General features: G+C 37.5%; 1 protein-coding gene across 2 annotated transcripts in view; it reads left to right on the top strand.

The window, feature by feature from the left end:
* ttc33 (tetratricopeptide repeat domain 33) overlaps positions 1-17,300 on the top strand; it is a 62,151-nt gene extending 44,851 nt beyond the window's left edge. For both annotated transcript variants that reach the window (XM_062988419.1, XM_062988420.1), the window contains 3 exons: positions 3,253-3,334; positions 5,614-5,745; positions 14,070-17,300. In XM_062988419.1, the coding sequence (XP_062844489.1) occupies positions 3,253-3,334; positions 5,614-5,745; positions 14,070-14,432 (577 nt within the window). In that variant the 3' untranslated portion in view covers positions 14,433-17,300. The remainder of the gene's footprint in view (positions 1-3,252; positions 3,335-5,613; positions 5,746-14,069) is intronic.
* The last annotated feature ends 3,086 nt before the right edge of the window (positions 17,301-20,386 follow it).

The following is a 20,386-nucleotide window of genomic DNA, read 5'->3' on the forward strand; positions in this document are numbered from 1 at the left end:
CTCCCTCTACAGTAAATAATATCATTAAACGATTCAAGGAATCAGAAGGGAATTTCAGTGCATAAAGGCTAAGGGCCCAGCTTAAGCTGAACGCCCGTGATCTTCGATCCCTCAGATGGCACTGCATCAAGAACCACCACTCAACAATAGCTGATATAACCACATGGGCAAGGGAATACTTTGGCAAACCTTTGTCAAGCACTACAATACAGAGTTACATGCACAAATGGCACTTAAAACTTTATTGTGCAAAAAAGAAGCCTTATGTTATCCATGTCCAGAAGTGGCGTAGTCTTCTCTGGGCTCTGAGTCATCTAGGATGGACCATCACACAGTGGAAATTAGGGATGTCCCGATCCGATCTCAAAGATCGGGATCGGGGCCGATCAAGGCATTTTTTAATTGATCGGAATCGGCTTTACTAAACCCGATCTTAATCCCGATCTTTTGTGTTACGTCAGCATGTCCGCTGTGTGGAAATACTTTAAATTGAAAAGTAAAACAAGTCCAACAGTGAAGTGTAACGTCTGCAGTGTGAGCGTTTCACGAGGCGGTGGGAGCAGAGCTGCGTTCATGTGTGAGAGTGTGTGTGAGTTAAGGATCACACCGGTTTACAAAACAATGTAGTGATGCACTCGTTTAATAAAGAAATAAATGCACAGTATATTCACATATTGTCGGGAGCAGAACACTTTATTAACTTCTTCTGTTACGGTACCGAATAGCCGACAGTTGAGTCAAGCACGCTATTTCATGTTCTATGGAAGGCCTAAAGGGTCAAAACACACTCACTTCGTGTACAAACGTCCATCAAACCATTGTCACAATACAAGCACTTTAAGAACTGCCTTTCCTTCATAACAAAAGAGCCTTTCCATTTTATTTTGGTATTCAGGTTTTACTGTAATGCTTTTAAGTAACTTTTTATAAGTTCTTCTATATTCAAGTTAAGCTGCTACACAGATTGCTGTTCATTTTTAGTGTATCACTGCATTAAAAAAATTTTTTCTTTGAATGTAAAGTTTAAAGTAAAACTAATTATCTCACTCATTTTGATTGATTTTGTAAAAATACAAAAACATTAAGCAATAGCTTGGATGCAGCATTTTTCCCTTCAGCACTGCAGAGCTATTTAGTTGTTAAACATATACACTGGATTAATTTGAATAATTGTAATGTACTAGAAGTGTGCACTGTGTGAACAGTATTATCTAGTTCTTATCTAGACAATATCTAGAAAATACAAGTATCGGTTTGAGAATCGGTATCGGATCGGGATCAAAATTAATAATCGGGATCGATATCGGGAACAAAAAAACGTGATCGGGACATCCTTAGTGGAAATGTGTATTGTGGTCAGATCAATCAGCATTCTAGTTCTTTTTTGGAAAAAAGATGAATGCTGTGTGCTCCGGACCAAAGACGAAAAGGACCATCCAGACTGTTATCAGGAACCAGTCCAAAAGCTAGAGTCTGTCATGGTATGGGGCTGTGTCAGTGCCCCTGGCAAAGGTAATTTACACTTCTGTGATGGCAGCATTAATGCAGAAAAGTACATTGAGGTCTTAGAGCAACATATGCTGCCTTCAAGTCGTCATCTTTTCCAGGGACATCAGTGCATTTTTCAACAAGACAATGCAAAACCACATACTGCACACATTACAAAGGCATGGCTGCGGAAGAAGAGGGTACGGGTACTGGACTGGCCTGCCTGCAGTTCTGTCCTGTTCCCAATAGAGAATGTGTGGAGAATTTTGAAATGAAAAATGTGATGATGATGACCCCTTACTGTTGCACATCTTAAGACGTGTTTGCAGGAAGAATGGGTAAATTGCTTGGTATCTTCGGTGCCAAAATGCCTTTTAAGTGTGGTGAGAAGGAATGGCAACATTACAAAGTGGTAAATGCTTTACTGTCCCAACTTTTTTGAAATGTGTTGCAGGCCTGAAATGCATTTTATTTGCATTTTCCACACTGTCTCAACTTTTTCTGATTTGGGGTTGTAATTTTAATACTAATCAATGATAGGACACGTGTGCACAGTTTTTATCTGTAGTGTGTTAACAATAGTGTGTTTGTTGTGTTTAACCTTTGTGGCCTGCATGTGCCCCTTTTTGCATCAAAATGCACTACCATGCAAAATGTGTTTTGTCAGTGAGAATGTGTTTAGAGTTTTGCAAAAAGGTTGAATCAGATTTGAAAACTGTATCAAACTAAGAGAAAACTGTTTAAGGTTTTGTGAAAAGATTTTTAAGATTAATTCAATAAATACATTTTGGCAGTTGACAGATGTATTCCGAGAATGGGGTTTAGTTTTGAAATGAAGTTGACCAGACAAAACATGAAATATCTCATGTTCATCCTGTCTGCAATGAAATAAAAGTCAAAGTAAATGTAAGAAACTGTGTGTGGGTTTTTTTATTATTATTATTTGCATATTCCATTCTGTCCCAACTTTCTGATTTGGGGTTGTAAATAATGTGAAAGTTCACTTTTTGTACCACCATATTTTGTTTAATGATTCCAAATCCTTCATTATAACCAATGGGCAGTCACAGGGAGATTCACTGTATGTTTTTCAATATTAAAAAAAAGTTGTCAAGACAACTTGGTGTCTTTAATCTCGCTTGTAAGGTAGATTAAATACAACCCCAAATCAGAAAAAGTTAGGACAGCATTTACTTTGGAACCTGAGATATTTAATGTTTTGTCTGGTCAAAGTAAATGTAAGGAGCATTGCATTTTATTTAATTTGCATTTCCCATACTGTCCCAACTTTTTTAATTTGGGGTTGTAAATGTGAGTTAAAAATTTGTTAGTGTGGAAAATATGAAAGATGCGCATAGTAAAATTTTATGCATTGAGGGCAGCATGCATTTTCCACATATAAGGATTTCAAAAGTAAGTTAATTTAACTATAAAGTATCATTTTAAATTTATTTTAGCTGAGACACTGCGAAGCACAAAGGCAATTGTTAGCACTGTGCAAAGCATGACAAGGAGCAATGACATGCAGTACTGTATATAAGAAAGATTTATTTTTTATGATGTTATGGTTTATGCTAGACAAACCAGCGGACATTGCTGGTTTTCAAGTGTATTCTGTGCATCCATGATTGTATATGTTTTGTTTTATGTGTAGATATTTTGTCACATTAATAGTGGTTTTAGAATGTAATGCTTTGGATACAGTTTTTTAAACTAGTAATTAAATTAAAATATGATTCTAAACATTTTATGGGTTTTCTATAGACACTGGGAGGCAGTGAAAAAATGGGATGAGGCCATTCAGCTTACTCCAGACAAGGCTGTCCTTTATGAGATGAAATCACAGGTATTAATGTGTTTTCAATGCATTATCCTTTTTAGACATGATCTATATCTTGAGCATAGTCACTTTTGCTCAAAATAAGTGTTTAGTTGTGATGCTTGTTTTCACTGCTTTTTAAGCAGTTCTTTTCTGAATTCTATTTTTATTTTTTTACTTGTCTTTTTCATTTTGATAAATTGCTTTTTTTTTAAGCTTATCAGCCTTGTCAAAATATGCTTTGATGTCAAAAATAATAAATGTATATTTATTTGGCCAAAACATTAAATATTGTCTTAGTACATAAAAATGATAACCTACAAAGGCAGTCCCCTTCTTTATAATCTACAATATTTTGATTTAAGGCAAACAGCCGACATGTTGCAGAGCTGAGATTCAAATTCAGACAGTTCAAAATTCCAGCGCTGGTATGCTAGCGAAATTTTGCTCCTTTGTTCACTTTTTTTAGTGCGTTGCTGGGTTCAAATAAATAATTTGTTTATTTTGACAAAAGTCAGCCGAAACATCAAAAGTCATGTTTTAGTACCAAAGTTAAATAAAGGTTTAAATAAAGAATTAACAAATCACCGATTTTTAACAATAGGGTTTGTATTCAAGTACACAGTGAAATTAAATAATGTAGGACTGTAATGCAGTCAAGTCAAATGTATTTGTATAGCGCTTTTTACAATAGACATTGTCTCAAAGCAACTTTACAGAATCCAGGTCTGGCAGACCAAAACCCCCTATTGAGCAAGTCGAGGGCGATAGTGGCAATGAAAAACTCCCCTAACAATTACAGGAAGAAACCCTGAGAGGAACCAGACTCAACAGAGACCCATCCTCTTTGGGTGGCCTGGAGAATAGTTATTATGAATAGGATTTACACAAATCCTACATACACAAAAATTTATTTCAACCAAAAGTTATAACTAGCAAAAAGAATAAACAAGCAACTGGAGTTATTCATTATTTAGTCCAGTCTGTTATAAAGTCTGTTGTAAGTTCTGGACATTTTCGGTGCAAACACACCAGGTTCTGTCATATCTAGCAGGAGCAGCATTGTTAGCACAGCAGTCTTGACTTGCAGTCTTCAACCTCGGGTGGGTAAACAGGTTTCCATCAGAACCACATCTGGGTAAACAACAGAAAATGTAGTTAAAATGTGATATGAAATCATTAAGAGTAAAATGCCCATTTTGCAGAGAACAGCTTGAGACTCACAGTCATCAGGGCTTTCACAGGATGTCCGCGCCCACCTCCCCCACTGTGAACAAACCAGAGTGATTGGAGAGGAGAGGCAGAACAACACCAACCCAACATTCCTGACCATAACAAATTTATATGACCTAGAACCTAGAACATGACTTATATGATCGAACTTTCTTGTTCGAGTTGCATTTTGAACCAACTGGAGTTTGTTTATGGATCTACCAGAGCATTCAGTGAGAAGAGCATTGCAGTAATCTTATCAAGAAGTTATAAATGCATGGACAGTTTTTCAGCGTCATTAACAGAAAATATATTTCTTATTTTAGAGATATTGTGCAGATGAAAGAATGCAACTCTAGTAATATTATTAAAGTGTTTAACAAAGGAGAGATCTGAATCTATTGTAACTCCCAAACACAGAAAACACCAAAGGAATACACACATCTACATAAAGTGAAACAAACAATACAGTAAATACAACAGACACAAGACAACAAGACAACAGACACAGTAAAAAAAAAAAAAGAAACATAAAAAAGGGACAGTATAGGACAGTGCAAAGATTTGTAACATACATACAGCAGTTACTATGGCAGCAGTTATTTATTAGAAAATAATGAAGTACAAAACCATTTCAGAAAAGTTTTGTAAAACAATAAAATAATCTATGATTTGTTAATTATCTTGAATCTTTATTTTACTGATGAAGTAGAAAGAAAAAAAAATCTATGTTTTTTGCTAATCATCATCATCTTTGTAGCTTGTAAAAAGAAACACATTTAGAATTTGATGCCTGTTACCCACTCAAAAAAGTTGGGATGTGGGGCGTGTTTACATCTGTGTTCCATCATAGATAGAGACATTTTAATGGTTTGGGAACTGAGAACACCATTTGTCTCATGCTGCACCATATATAGAGACAGATCTGGACTGCAGACAGGCCAGTCAAGCACACGCATTTTCTGTCTATAGTTACTTTGTTTTAATGCATACAAATTGAGGCCTGGCATCATCTTGCTGATATTTTAAAATATGTTTTTATTATGTGATTGTTTCTCTTACTCTTTCCTTGTTTTCTTTGCCATTTGATTTAGGTGCTGACAATACTTCAGGAGATTTTCCCCGCTGTGCAGGCAGCAGAGATGGCAGTCAAGCTTTGCCCCTTGTGGTGGGAGGCACGGCAGACTTTAGGTCGTGCCCAGCTAAACCTTGGTGAAGTTAATCTTGTAAGTACCAGTGCTGTTGCATTAGTATTAAAACTCGACAAAGTTATCTGTAGAAGAAACTTTCAACAGTATTATTTTGTAGTACAACTTTACAAGACCTGATGTCTTTACCATTTTGTCTATTCACTCACATTTGTATGGGTAGATTTGTTGCTGTTATTGAAATCAGTATACAGTCAGCTCCAGAATTATTTGTACCCTTGAGGGAGATGTGTTTAAAAGGGTATACAAAGATGAATTAAACACTGTGTTGGAACAATTGGAATGCTCCTTTTTTTCTTTTCGCCCAGTCCTTAAATAAATAGGTTTATAACAAGGTCAAGCAGCAGACATTTTGTATGACAAAACTATTGACTGGCAGACCAGCTTATTGGAATGTCACTCAACAGCCACAGGATGACATAAACCTAGTAACTGGTTATGCCATATTTGAGCACAATTGCAATTAAATCAAATTACATCACTGTGGATGAATTTTAGCTCACTCTTTCCTGCAAAATTGTTTTAATTTGGCAGCATTGGAACATGAACTGTCCATTTAAGATCTTGTCACAGAAACACAACGGGATTCAAGTCAGAACTTCCACTTTAGATCAAATGTAATTGGCAACTTACAATTGTGACTGTATACAGATCAAACAATTGATGGTTAAGGACCTTGCTCAAGGGCCGAATAGTGCTCTTAGGTGCTCCTACTCAGCTAACCACTCTTAAGTGTGTTTAAATAGGGTCAAGTGCGGTCCGGGTACTTTCTGTGTGGAGTTTGCATGTTCTCCCCGTGTCTGTGTGGGTTTACTCTGGGTGCTCCGGTTTCCTCCCACAGTCCAAAGACATGCAAGTGAGGTAAATTGGAGATACTAAATTGTCCCTAACTGTGTTTGATATAATCTTGTATGGACTGATGAACCTTGTGTAATGAGTGACTACCGTTCCTGTCATGAATGTAACCAAAGTGTAAAACATGACGTTAAAATCCAGATAAACAAACAAATAGGGTCAAGTAGACAAAATAGACAAATACTTTGTTAAGCAATGAGGTTAGCTTAGTTTCGGAGATTGGATTAACTGATTTTAGTTGAATAATATTGCTAGATAAGCAGCTAACAGCACTAGGTTTTATCTGAATATAGTTAGGTTAATAGGGCAATGTTGTGTATGCAGAGGATTCAGTGCCAAATTGAAATGCTAAATAGATTTAACGTTGCTCAACCTTTGAACAGTAAAACAATACATGGAGGTTTGCATTTAAAAGAATAGATGCTGAATTTATGTCAGTAGTATGCTTTGAATGTGCCAAAACAAGACGGAGTACAAGCATGCCATTGTTTAGCATTAGCAGCTAACTGTTAAGGTAATTTTGAGGCAAAATTGTTTTGCATTATATAAACGGCAGATTCTATTTTTTTTCTTTTTTTTACGTGGTGGAAAAACCCTCAGTGAAATAGCTCAGAGACTGGATTGTGAGTAGAAAAAAAGTTTTAATCTTGTCTGCAGAGAAGGATCACATCAAAAAAGTCTCACACAGAAACTCTGTAAATGTGATAATACAGGGGAAATACCCTTATACAGTATACACCCATTAGTGTCCTTGTAGGACTGTGGAAGATTCCACTTTTAACAGAGATTTCTTAGCTAGAACATAGGAACTGATCTATACCAGTTCTGGACGTCATACAATGCAATCGACGCTCTTACATTAAGTACACCACGTACACATCCAGTAACATTCTGTTGTAGCAGTGTTCTTGAAATATTGGAATACGACTACTGACAATCATGCCATAAGCATATCTATATTGATTATAGTAATTGATTATGTATGAATTCTTTTAGTGTAAATTAACAATTTTCTCTCACACATTATGGTTTTCATTGCTTTATGTGAACTGTGGACATTATATGGTTGGTTGGTCAGTTGGTTGTATGGTTATAATAATTTTTAATGTTTTATTTTAATTGACCACAAACAATATGCGATTGATCATGAAAAATGAAAGGAGGATTTGGCTAATTATCTGCCTTTCATTGCATCAAACCAAATCACAGCATTTACATCATCTTACGCGCGCTCCCGAGAATGAGGCTGTTCGAAATCTTAGATGCCTTAATATGATGTCTAATAAGGCATCTTAAAATGTCAATGTTATTTTGACTTAAGAACGAGTGAGCATCGGAAGCATCCTTAGTGATCAAGGCAATCCCAGCATTCAGTGCGGCAGCTCTTCTCTCACAGAAAAATAAAAAAAACATGGCTGACGGTGTGGGGAAACGAACTATTAATGAGTTATTTTCAAACGTAAATACATTTTTTATTGATTTTTAACTTGTATAAACTTGCACAAGTGTCATTTATTTGCAAGTTCGGGCTTGTCAGCGAATTTAACCGTTTTCAGTACACGAAGGGAGATGTTAGTTGACATGTTTAGCGCGTTGTGCCACCCCATCCCATTGGTTTGAATGGCAAGATGCTAACTGTGTTAGCTTAGTAAGCGAAACCCGATGGAATCGCTGTCTCAGTAGCACGTTCGAATAACCTGCCTTATAAGTCATTGACTTATTAGAATCCTCTCTACTGAGGCAGCTGCCTATGTAGGCAGCAAGTCAGCTCCCTAGGTTTTCGTACACACACATAGCTTAGGTGGAGAATGGCAAGAGTTGCAGTTGCATGCTTTTATATGATGATGTTTGTGCAGTTAATGAACCAGATTGATGTGTTTTATGTGATTTATATGTCAGATAAAATAGTGAAGGATATTGTCCAGTTCTAATTACTTATAAAAAATAAACAATTTTACTTTTCTTTTGGAATAAGTGCTCTTATGGAGTGGCAGGGGTTAAATCTAGATATATACTAGGGCTGGCTCGATACCACTTTTTTATGTCCGATACCGATACTGCAAATTGAGTATCTGCCGATACCGATACCAATCCGATACCGTCATTTCTCCTCTCAAACAACTAAGCAATTAGATTAAATTCTAGATCTGTCAACTCTCAAGTCTACACCTTGAAGAGGCAGCGAAAAATTATAAAATAAATAATAAAAAATATTATTTATAAACAATAAAATTAAAACAAGTAAATAATAAAAATAAACAAATGTACAGTAGACCCTTGACCTACGAATTTAATTGGTTCCGAAGGGCTGTTCTTCAGTCAAAATGTTTGTTAGTTAAACCTATTTTTCCCATAAGAATATGTAATATTCAAAGAATATCATGTAAATACAATTAATCCTTGCCAGACCTCCCAAACTACCCCCCTTACCTAACCTTTCTAATGTCTTAAATGGTCTTTTTTGTTATAAATACAACTATATTTTCCCTTCATCTTAAATTATAGAATGGATAATACTGTAATAAATAATAATAAACAACAATACACAGTAGTAGTACTGTACTGTACATAAAAAACCACACATCTCAGTACAGTACGTGTGCTATACTATACACCATAATAAATTTCCTTCTTTTTTTTATAAAAGTATCTACCAGAAACAACATTAACTCATTAACAACATTAAAAGTATTGTATTTTGTAGGTGTAATTGCACAAAAGAAAGAATACTTTACTCAGCGGACTTCCTTCTTCTCTCTCACTCACTGTTCGAATGTTCGCTCACGGTGTGTGTATATATATATACTGTATATATATACAGTGTATCACAAAAGTGAGTACACCCCTCACATTTCTGCAAATATTTCATTATATCTTTTCATGGGACAACACTATAGACATGAAACTTGGATATAATTTAGAGTAGTCAGTGTACAGTTTGTATAGCAGTGTAGATTTACTGTCTTCTGAAAATAACTCAACACACAGCCATTAATGTCTAAATAGCTGGCAACATAAGTGAGTACACCCCACAGTGAACATGTCCAAATTGTGCCCAAATGTGTCGTTGTCCCTCCCTGGTGTCATGTGTCAAGGTCCCAGGTGTAAATGGGGAGCAGGGCTGTTAAATTTGGTGTTTTGGGTACAATTCTCTCATACTGGCCACTGGATATTCAACATGGCACCTCATGGCAAAGAACTCTCTGAGGATGTGAGAAATAGAATTGTTGCTCTCCACAAAGATGGCCTGGGCTATAAGAAGATTGCTAACACCCTGAAACTGAGCTACAGCATGGTGGCCAAGGTCATACAGCGGTTTTCCAGGACAGGTTCCACTCGGAACAGGCTTCGCCAGGGTCGACCAAAGAAGTTGAGTCCACGTGTTCGGCGTCATATCCAGAGGTTGGCTTTAAAAAATAGACACATGAGTGCTGCCAGCATTGCTGCAGAGGTTGAAGACGTGGGAGGTCAGCCTGTCAGTGCTCAGACCATACGCCGCACACTGCATCAACTCGGTCTGCATGGTCGTCATCCCAGAAGGAAGCTGACGCACAAGAAAGCCCGCAAACAGTTTGCTGAAGACAAGCATTCCAAGAACATGGATTACTGGAATGCCCTGTGGTCTGACGAGACCAAGATAAACTTGTTTGGCTCAGATGGTGTCCAGCATGTGTGACGGTGCCCTGGTGAGAAGTACCAAGACAACTGTATCTTGCCTATAGTCAAGCATGGTGGTGGTAGCATCATGGTCTTGGGCTGCATGAGTGTTGCTGGCACTGGGGAGCTGCAGTTCATTGAGGGAAACTTGAATTCCAACATGTACTGTGACATTCTGAAACAGAGCATGATCCCCTCCCTTCGAAAACTGGGCCTCATGGTAGTTTTCCAACAGGATAACGACCCCAAACACAACCTCCAAGATGACAACTGCCTTGCTGAGGAAGCTGAAGGTAAAGGTGATGGACTAAACCCAATTGAGCACCTGTGGCGCATCCTCAAGTGGAAGGTGGAGGAGTTCAAGGTGTCTAACATCCACCAGCTCCGTGATGTCATCATGGAGGAGTGGAAGAGGATTCCAGTAGCAACCTGTGCAGCTCTGGTGAATTCCATGCCCAGGAGGGTTAAGGCAGTGCTGGATAATAATGGTGGTCACACAAAATATTGACACTTTGGGCACAATTTGGACATGTTCACTGTGGGGTGTACTCACTTATGTTGCCAGCCATTTAGACATTAATGGCTGTGTGTTGAGTTATTTTCAGAAGACAGTAAATCTACACTGCTATACAAGTTGTACACTGACTACTCTGTCATATCCAAGTTTTATTTCTATAGTGTTGTCCCATGAAAAGATATAATAAAATATTTGCAGAAATGTGAGGGGTGTACTCACTTTTGTGATACACTGTATATATATATACCATGAAGGTGTTTGAGCGCATCCTTGACAAGCGGATCCGTGATCTCATCCAGCTGACAGTTAACCAGGCTGGCTTTGTGAAAGGCTGCGGAACGACCGACGCGATCCATGCTGCCCGACTGCTCATTGAGAAGCATCGCGAGAAGCAGAGGCCGCTTCACGTCGCATTCCTTGACCTTGAGAAAGCTTTCGACCGGGTCCCACACAAACTGATCTGGCATGCGCTGCGCCAGCACCAAGTGCCTGAGGAACTCGTCACCTGGGTCCAGCTCCTCTACTGCGACCCAAAGACTCGAGTTCGAAGCGCTGCCGGAACGTCAAAGCCACTGCACATCTCTGTAGGCGTGCACCAAGGCTCTGTCCTCTCACCCTTGCTGTTCATACTCGTCATGGACACTATCACTCGTGACCTCCAACGAACGCCGCCTTATACTATGCTCTATGCAGATGATGTGCTCCTCGCCACCCACGACAAGACCGACCTGCAGCTGCTCGTCCAGACCTGGCACGATCGCCTCGCACAAAACGGGCTCCGACTGAACCTCAAAAAGACCGAGTACCTGACAACAGATGTGAACGTATACGGCACAATCAAGGTCAGCGGTGTTGATCTGACCCGCACAGAGCACTTTAAATATCTTGGCTCGTCGATCTCGGCTGATGGTAGCCTGAAGCATGAAGCCAACGCGCGGGTCAATGCTGCTTGGCTGAAGTGGCGCTCCACTACCGGGGTGCTCTGTGACCACCGCACGAAGGATCGCCTAAAGTCAAAGATCTACCGCGCAGTCATCCGCCCAGTCGCTCTCTATGGCTCAGAGTGCTGGCCCACCACTAAGGAGATTGAGTGCCGCCTTGCCGTCATGGAGACAAAGATGCTGCGCTGGATTAGCGGCAACACGCGCTTCGACCACGTCCGAAACGACGACATTCGCCGGCGTTACGGCGTCGTTCACATCTCAGAGAAGATGCGTGAAGCACGCCTCCGATGGTACGGCCACGTACTTCGTTCAGATGCCGTTTCACTTGCACACATCGGCTTCAGCCTTGAAGTGCCCGGAAAGCGCCCAAAAGGCCGCCCAAAGCAGCGCTGGACAGACACGCTGCACATTGACCTCGCCGCTGCACGACTCCACCCAGACCAAGCTCATGACCGAGAAAAATGGCGACTGCGATCCAGACGAGCCGACCCCGCAACCGAACGGGACAAAGGCTGAGGAAGAAGATATATATTATTATAATTTTTTTTTTTTTTTTTGAGAGAGAGAGAGAGAGAGAGAGAGAGAGAGAGAGAGAGAAAGAGACACGCTCTGAGTCAACTTGTTCGTGACATCACATGTTTCGCGAATTTTGGTTTGTAATCCGATATTTGTTCGTATGTTAAGTTGATCGTTAACAGATCGTGCGTAACCCAAAATGTTCGTGTGATAAACCGTTCGTAACTCAAGGGTCCACTGTATCTATCTTGTCCCGGCTTAGAGATCTCTCACATCCTCAACGAAATTTCTTCCATTAGTGTTATGAAATAAAAACAAACTACATCGTTTACCGTTTAGCCACAGATGTCCTCTTCAAAATCCAGAAGGGTTTTTTAATAAGCGCGCTTTGGATTTTAATAATCTTAAAAGTGACAGAACTTTAACGGAAAATTGCAACCAAACACTGCGTCAATTTTAATTGGTCCATCGCGTTTGATTGACATCCACATCTTCCAATTGTAGACATTTTATACGACGTGCCGTAAAACAGAGTTTTTAGTTGTGGCAGTAGTAGATTTTTTTTTTTTAATGCTTAAAGTTTAAGTAGATCAGTGTGTTTTAATTTTTTTAATGGCCTTATTTACATTGTGTTATTTACATTAAGCAACAGTATTGGATCGGGTTACACGTTTTTTTTCTTCCGACATCCGATCTAGTGATTTGGGCCAATATCGGACTGATATAGAGTATCGGATCGGTGCCAGCCCTAATATATACTGACATTTATATGTCTTATATCAAATAGTTCTTTAAAACTGTGATTCACTGCTGCTTAGTGGTAATGAAGGATGTCAAGATTGAGTTGAATTAATTTATTTTTATTAAGAAAAGAACTTTTGACATTGACCACTGATAAAGACCATGCTGTGAAAAGCATTTGCTTCTTCCCTATTTTTCATATTTTTGCGTATCTGTCACATTTTGCTTTAGGGTGCTTTAAGTAATTGCCCCCTTCGGTCCTAAAGCAACCATTTAAGCAAATTAAATTGACAATTGGCCACACCACTGACTACTGCTATTCCTGTTAAATTTAAACTTCACTTAAATAGAAACTGTCCATTAATTTAAAGCAGTCTAGAAACTCTTTAAAAGCAGCACATGATGCCACATTCTAAAAGTATTTAAATACAGATGCAAATGCATTTTATGGAAATCAGCCAGTCTGAACGGAGTTAAAAAGCCATTGGTAAGGCTTTGGGACTCCATCTACAGTCAGAGCTATTATAGAGGTCACAAATGAACAACTTGGTTATGTAGCAGGACAACTATCCAAGGCACAGAAGTCCACCTCTGAATGGCTCAAAAGAAACAGAATTAGTTTTGGAGTCCTGACTTGAATCCCACTGAGATGCTATGGCAAGACTAATGTAGCCAATTTAAAACAGTTCTGCAAAGATGAGTGGGTCGAAATTCCTCTGCAGCAATGTAAAAGTGTTAAAAATGCTTCTGTCCCTAAATTCATTAAATGTGTTTATATTTACAAAATATGTTGGTCAGTAAAACATAAAAATAGTTACGACCTGAATAATTATATTCTTGATTTCTGTGATTCAGTTTTGTACAGAACATTTAGATATTTTAAAAAGAAAAACCAAAAGGTATAACAGAGAAATAAAATGTTTGCATGTGGATATTAGGAAATTATGAACAGATTTTGCTGCATTACATACTTTGTAATAATAATTGTCAAAATAATTGTCTACCAGTCTATTCTGCAATAAAACAAGAGTTATACAAAAAAGATATTTGCATGTAGAAATTACATAGTAAAACAAAATGTAATTCAATTGTGTGTGTTTGTATTTTTTCAGGCTGTGCGCTCTTTTCAGGTGGCATTGCACCTACATCCATTAGAACGCCCACTGTGGAAAGAGGATTTGACTTGGGCACTGAAGCTTCGGGATCAAAAATGTGCTGCGCAGGAAAAAGCTGCACAAGAAGATGAGGCTCGGCAACTTGTTGAAGGAGCCCCAGAGTTGCAACACGATTATGAGGACTTTGAGTCTGATGAAGTCATTGCTGCCTGCACAGCCATGGCAGAGCGTCAGAAAACATATGAAAATTTAAAAAAGAAAGCCGTTGTTGTGGATGCAAATGGCGTTGCAATGGAAATGTCAGTCAAGGAACAGGACAAATCTTTAAAGTGTGTTTTAGTGAAAGCAAGAATAGTGTAAAGGGTAAATGACATGGCTTTGTTTAATTGTGTAGTTTAAGTATAAAATGCATATAGTAGTATTTAATACTATATAATATTTAATAGTTCATATACTTCATACATTCATTCATATTATTTTTTTCTTTTAAGTAAACCTCTCATTATGCTTTTAGAAGTTTATTGATTTAATTGTTATTTTGGCAGAACTATGCTTTATATGCTGATAAAGTCTAATGTTTCAGATAAAACAAAGAATAAATAATATAGAAATACATAAAAATACAGTTTTTAAATTATAATTTCATTTTTTAACGGTAGACTTAAACAGGACCTTTGTGGGGAAAAAAAAGTATTCGCCCTTTTAGTTGCTCCATTAACCAAATGTAATTGGTGTTTGGATTTATTTAGACTACACACACCCAGGTTAGATTACTACTAGTTCTGATATGTCTGACTCTCACCTAAATAGAACATTTCCAGCAACGTGAAATAAGCTGGAAATACTAGCCAAAACACTTGCAGGTATCACTTGCTTCAGATAAAATTAGCATTTATGATTTGACTAATAGAAAAAGACTTGGTATCCATGGACGAAATGCAAATAAAAAATTACATCTGGCATAAACCCTTACTGAACCACATGCCTGCTTTTTACGACAAGGATCCTGTAACATTCAGCATAAATCTAATTCAACAATCTGCAAAATTATGTAATTTCAACAGTCAAAAAGGAAAATATGGGGATGCTTTGCTGGTTCTGGGCATAAATGACACAAATTCTAAAGGAGAATTTTCAGTCATCAGTCCATAATTTACAGTTGGGCAACAAGTTAACAATTTAAGGCACAAGGGCTTTAGAGTTCTTAGAGTCTACTAATGAATAGTTTAAAATAAAAATAAAGTTGAGGTTTTGGATTGGCCTGGACAAGGTCCTAACTTGAACCGCATTGAGATTCTGTTGACAAACTTGACAGATGTTTAAATTTTGAAAGCGTTCCAGTTGTCTAAATTCTGAAAGAAAACTGGGCCACTGCAATGTGAGTGACATCCAGTTATTCTGATTGTAGATGTTACTGCGACAGGTGGCAGAACCAGTTGTTTAAATTAAGGAGACAATTACTTTTTTTGCTTATAGGTAATGTAGATGTTGCATAACCTGCTTATTTCAATAATTAGAATGATTATTTTGAGGCAAATTTGAAACAAATCTTGGATTGGTAGAATTGATTAAATAGAATGCATAGCAAGATAGCAAATAATCCAATAGATAGCAAAGGAAGGTTGCACAAAGTACTAAACATTTAAAAAATAAAGTTATTTTTAATGAATGTTACATCTGTGCATGTTTCAAGTGTGACATTTAAAGTGTTATTTGTGAGGATGTGTATTATTGTATATAGTCTAGTAATACGACATATGGCGGTGTCAGGATATGCAAGTATTTTGTATAGTGTATGTGTAAGTAGGGGGTTGAACCCTTTGGTTGTTCAGGTTCTCAAATATTCAAGTTAGTTAAAGTGTCAGTGTGCATATGGTCCCATGAGCTGTATTTTAATGCCTTGACCAGGTCAAACACAATGTGTACTGATGAAGAAGGATGTTTGTGTTGGATACAGATGCTAGCGATCAGAGTATTGGGATGGTGCTAAGCCAGATCCATAAAGATAGAGTGTGTGTGATTGCTTTTTTCAGCTGGGTGCTGAGCAGGCAGGAGAAGAAAAACTTTTAGCCAAAGGAGGAAATACCTATTTTAGTGCATAGAACATTGTAATCTTTTCCTCAGTAGGATGATAACGTAGAATTTTCATTGTTTTATTATAAAGTAAGAATAGCATTTCATAGTAGGTTTTGTTAGGGGTGCTTTGCTGTATCAAAACCTGAACTCAACTGTTTTTAGGATGATTGACTTAAGTCAACCAGTTGACCAATTACATGATTAATATGTTGGGACAATTATTTAAATATTTAATATTTAATAAATATTAAATATTTAAATTTAATCATTTTACAGTTGGTGTTTAAAAATTAGCAGTATTATGGTTATAAATAAATAATATGTATTTAATGCATAATAATATGTATTTAAATTTAATGCATGTATTTATGTATTATGTGCATTTTGTCCCTTTGGGGATTCCATAATCAATGGAAAAGTGTGCCTCGCTACACATGTGATAATCTCTCTGTAGTCTGTGCTGTTTTCTAAGTATTATGCTCCCGATAGTTTGTTTATGTACAGTTTATTTTTTTCTTTATAACCTCAGCAAACGCTTGGTTACATTAGCAGTTGGTTAGGCAAAATGTCCAAGATGTCAAAAGCTAAAGCAGCTAAAAACACTACTCGTGTAACTGAGTTTGGAAAACTCCCAACCAATTATGTGGATGCAGAGGGGGGTGTCAAGACAAGTGTTTTCACATTTGAGACCATCAAGTATTAGGGTAGGCTGTGCTGTGTATTGTAGCTTCCATTTATTCTATCATTCAATTTTTAAGTGTTATTTTGTGCCATGAAATGTGGCACTTTTTTTTAAAATCTGAAATCATGAAATTTGTAATTAAAAAGCCAAAAATGGACCAGTCCCAAGCTACCTTCGAGGCCTAATCAAACCCCGCTCTGTACCACGCAACCTCCGAGCCACTAGTCTCGCTCGACTTGAGCCTCCACCCAGGACTAAAGGAAGACAAGCATCAAGGCTCTTCTCTGTTCTAGCACCCAAGTGGTGGAATGAACTTTCTCTGTCTGTCCGAACATCTGAGTCTCTTGCTGTCTTTAAAAAACGATTAAAAACCCACCTTTTTACTAAACACTTAAGCTGACTTGTACCTATTCACTAACATTTTTTTTTTCCATTTCCAAAAAAAAAAATAAAAAAATAAAAAAAAAACTTTGGTTCTAACAGGTTTCAGCAGATTCGTGTTCTTTGACTGTTGTTTACTTATACTGAGAAATGAAATGTTTACTATGGAAGCACTTCTGTAAGTCGCTCTGGATAAGAGCGTCTGCTAAATGCAGAAAATGTAATGTAAATGTAAAAAACGAGGTCCGTGAAATTAAGCACATTTTCCTGTAAATTTAGTAGGGCCCTAGTTGAAAAAAACAAAGGCTGGATAGGAATGGGATGGGATGTAAGACGGTGGATTAGGGCCACTGTAAAAAAAATATTTTTAAGTTTTGATTTTGAGAATAAAGTCGAAATGATTTTGAGAATAAAGTCGAAATGATTTTGAGAATAAAGTCGAAATGATTTTGAGAATAAAGTCGAAATGATTGATTTCGAGAATAAAGTCGAAATGATTGATTTCGAGAATAAAGTCGAAATGATTGATTTCGAGAATAAAGTCGAAATGATTGATTTCGAGAATAAAGTCGAAATGATTGATTTCGAGAATAAAGTCGAAATGATTGATTTCGAGAATAAAGTCGAAATGATTGATTTCGAGAATAAAGTCGAAATGATTTCAAAAATAAAAAGTCGAAATATTATGGCCAGAGAGTGTGCAGCCGTCGTAGGCATGTCAGTTCAGAGAAGCACCGGTCTCAGTACCCGGATCAGCATGCAAGCGCCGAGGGCAGCCTCCACTGCACGTTATTGTGGTTATCCAAAAACCTGTGATTATTTTGGGTCGTTGTTTGTATTGTGACTAATGTTAGTTTATGTTTGAAACCAAGTTTTTTGCTGCAAAGGATGCCACAAACAGTGATGGAAGAATGGACTTTTTACATGGATAATATTTTTATTTAATAATTCTTTAAATTAAAATCCTTATAGTTTCATTATATTTTGAAATAAATCCTTTTGTTACAAGACTGTATACATTGTTTTGATCACACTGGCTTCTCCCAGGTCTTTACCTTGTTTTTTAGTTATTGTTCTACTGATCTAGTTGTGACTTAGAGACCCCGTTTCCAGAAAAGTTGGGACATTTTGTAAAATGCAAGAAAACAGGAATTTGTTAATTCCTTTGCACCTTTGTTTCACTTGCAAAAAGTACAAAAACAGTTTTGCAACAATTACTATTTGTAAGCTTATTCTTGCTTGCAATTTCAGCTGCTTAACAATTTGTGTTTACCACTGTCTGATTCCCCATTTTATGATGTACCATGTTTTTTCAATAAAAGACAGATCTGGACTGTAGATAAAGTTATTTACTTAAATAACGATGGACTTACCAGGACAAGATGTCACCTTGATGGCAGCATATGTCTCTCAGAAATCCCAAAACATGCCTCTGCATCAGTGGTAGCTTTACACATGCAAGTCACCAGTGCTATGGCTACTGATGCACTATACCATGACAGATGTTGGCTTCTGCACCTTTCACTGATAACAGTCTGGATGGTCCTTTTCATCTCAGACCATGAGAAATTTTTCATAAGTCTATTTTTCCCCCAAACACAATCTGACACGTGGACTCATCTGATTACAACACTGTTTACACTGTTTTTTTTGGTTTGGAGATGAGCTCAGGCCAGAAAATGATATTCGCTAGAAGAGCAGTGCAAAAAATTTTAAAGGCAAATGTGAACAGAAATCTGAAGACGCAAGATCTGGTTTGTTTTGGGGGTTTGCTTAAGCTAAATGCAGCATAGTAGATAAAAGCTGCCTCACCGTGTGCTTTTCTAATCCTGGATAATCACAGTTCACCATAGTGTAATAATCTGAGATGCCTACTTTGTACAGCCTGTTGGAAATCTATTTAAGTCCTAGAGTCAATTATTTAGTGGTTAATAAGCAAGTTGTACCACTTTAGTAGTAACACAAGTCGAACAGCACTAGTTTTTTTTGTTTTTTGTTTTTTTTTGCTGTTTTTTCCTTTTTTTCTCCCAATCTAGTTGTAGCCAATTACCCGATTGCATTACGCTTCCTCTCTACTGATGTTGACCCCCACTCTAACTGAGGAGAGCCCTGACTAACACATGCCCTCTCCGACACGTGTGCAGTAGCCGACTGTATCTTTTCACCTGCACAAGGCGAGTTCATATGAGGGTCAGCTTTGTGTACAGAGAGACACACCCTGATCACACATTATCTTTCGTCTCTGTGCACCAGCAGAGCTTGTAATTGCATTTATTCATGAGAAATCCCCTCCGACACCCTTCCTTAAACAACAAGCCAATCATTGTTAGTGTGCTAGTGGATTTTTTTTAAGAACATCATTCAGAACCCCTGAAAACTAGTTCTCATTGATGAGATGTTTAAAACATACAGTAAAGTTTTCAGATAACTATGTTATCTGAAAAAAAGTTTCTTTTAAATATTGACCTTTTCAGCTATAACAACTGCCTCTCTTCTGAGAAGGTCTCTCACAAGACGTGAAGTATGCCTGTGGGAATTTGTGCCCATTAAATCAAAAGAGTTTTTGTGTGGCTGGGAAATTATGTTAAACAATTAAGCATCCACTGATGTTCCAGTTTATTTCAAAGCTGTTCAGTGGAGCTAAGTTCAAAGCTCTGTTCAGGCCACTGGATTTTTTAAACCAATCTTTTGTTTCTGTCTTTATAGATCTTGTGCACATGACAAAACACATGAATTCAATCATTAGAATGGATGTCCAAATATTTTTTTTTGGGGCCAAACATGCAAAAACTGCTCATCAACAAAATATGAACCCAATTCTACCTGTTGTTACAGGTGCTGAATAAATGAATGTTCACTGCACAGTGGCGTTATTAGTAAACTAGTGTCCTACCTCCACTTTGACATTCTGCTGTAATAAAATTTTCAAAAAGAGATGACAACTTTTGGATCATAGTGATTTTAATTTGCTGTCTGGACCTCTGTAAACAGTGGATTGAGGGTGCAACACATTTTTAGAAATCTACCAACCTCAAATAATACAATTCCTCAATATCTATATTTTAAATTAATACATAATAGAAATACCTGCCAATGTCTTATGCACTTTTTAGTACTGTGTAAGCTCAGTACTAATCAAGGTCCGAGTAATCAAACTCTAAAAAATAAAATCCTG

Source organism: Trichomycterus rosablanca, chromosome 26, assembly GCF_030014385.1.
Source record: "Trichomycterus rosablanca isolate fTriRos1 chromosome 26, fTriRos1.hap1, whole genome shotgun sequence".
Lineage (NCBI taxonomy): Eukaryota > Metazoa > Chordata > Actinopteri > Siluriformes > Trichomycteridae > Trichomycterus > Trichomycterus rosablanca.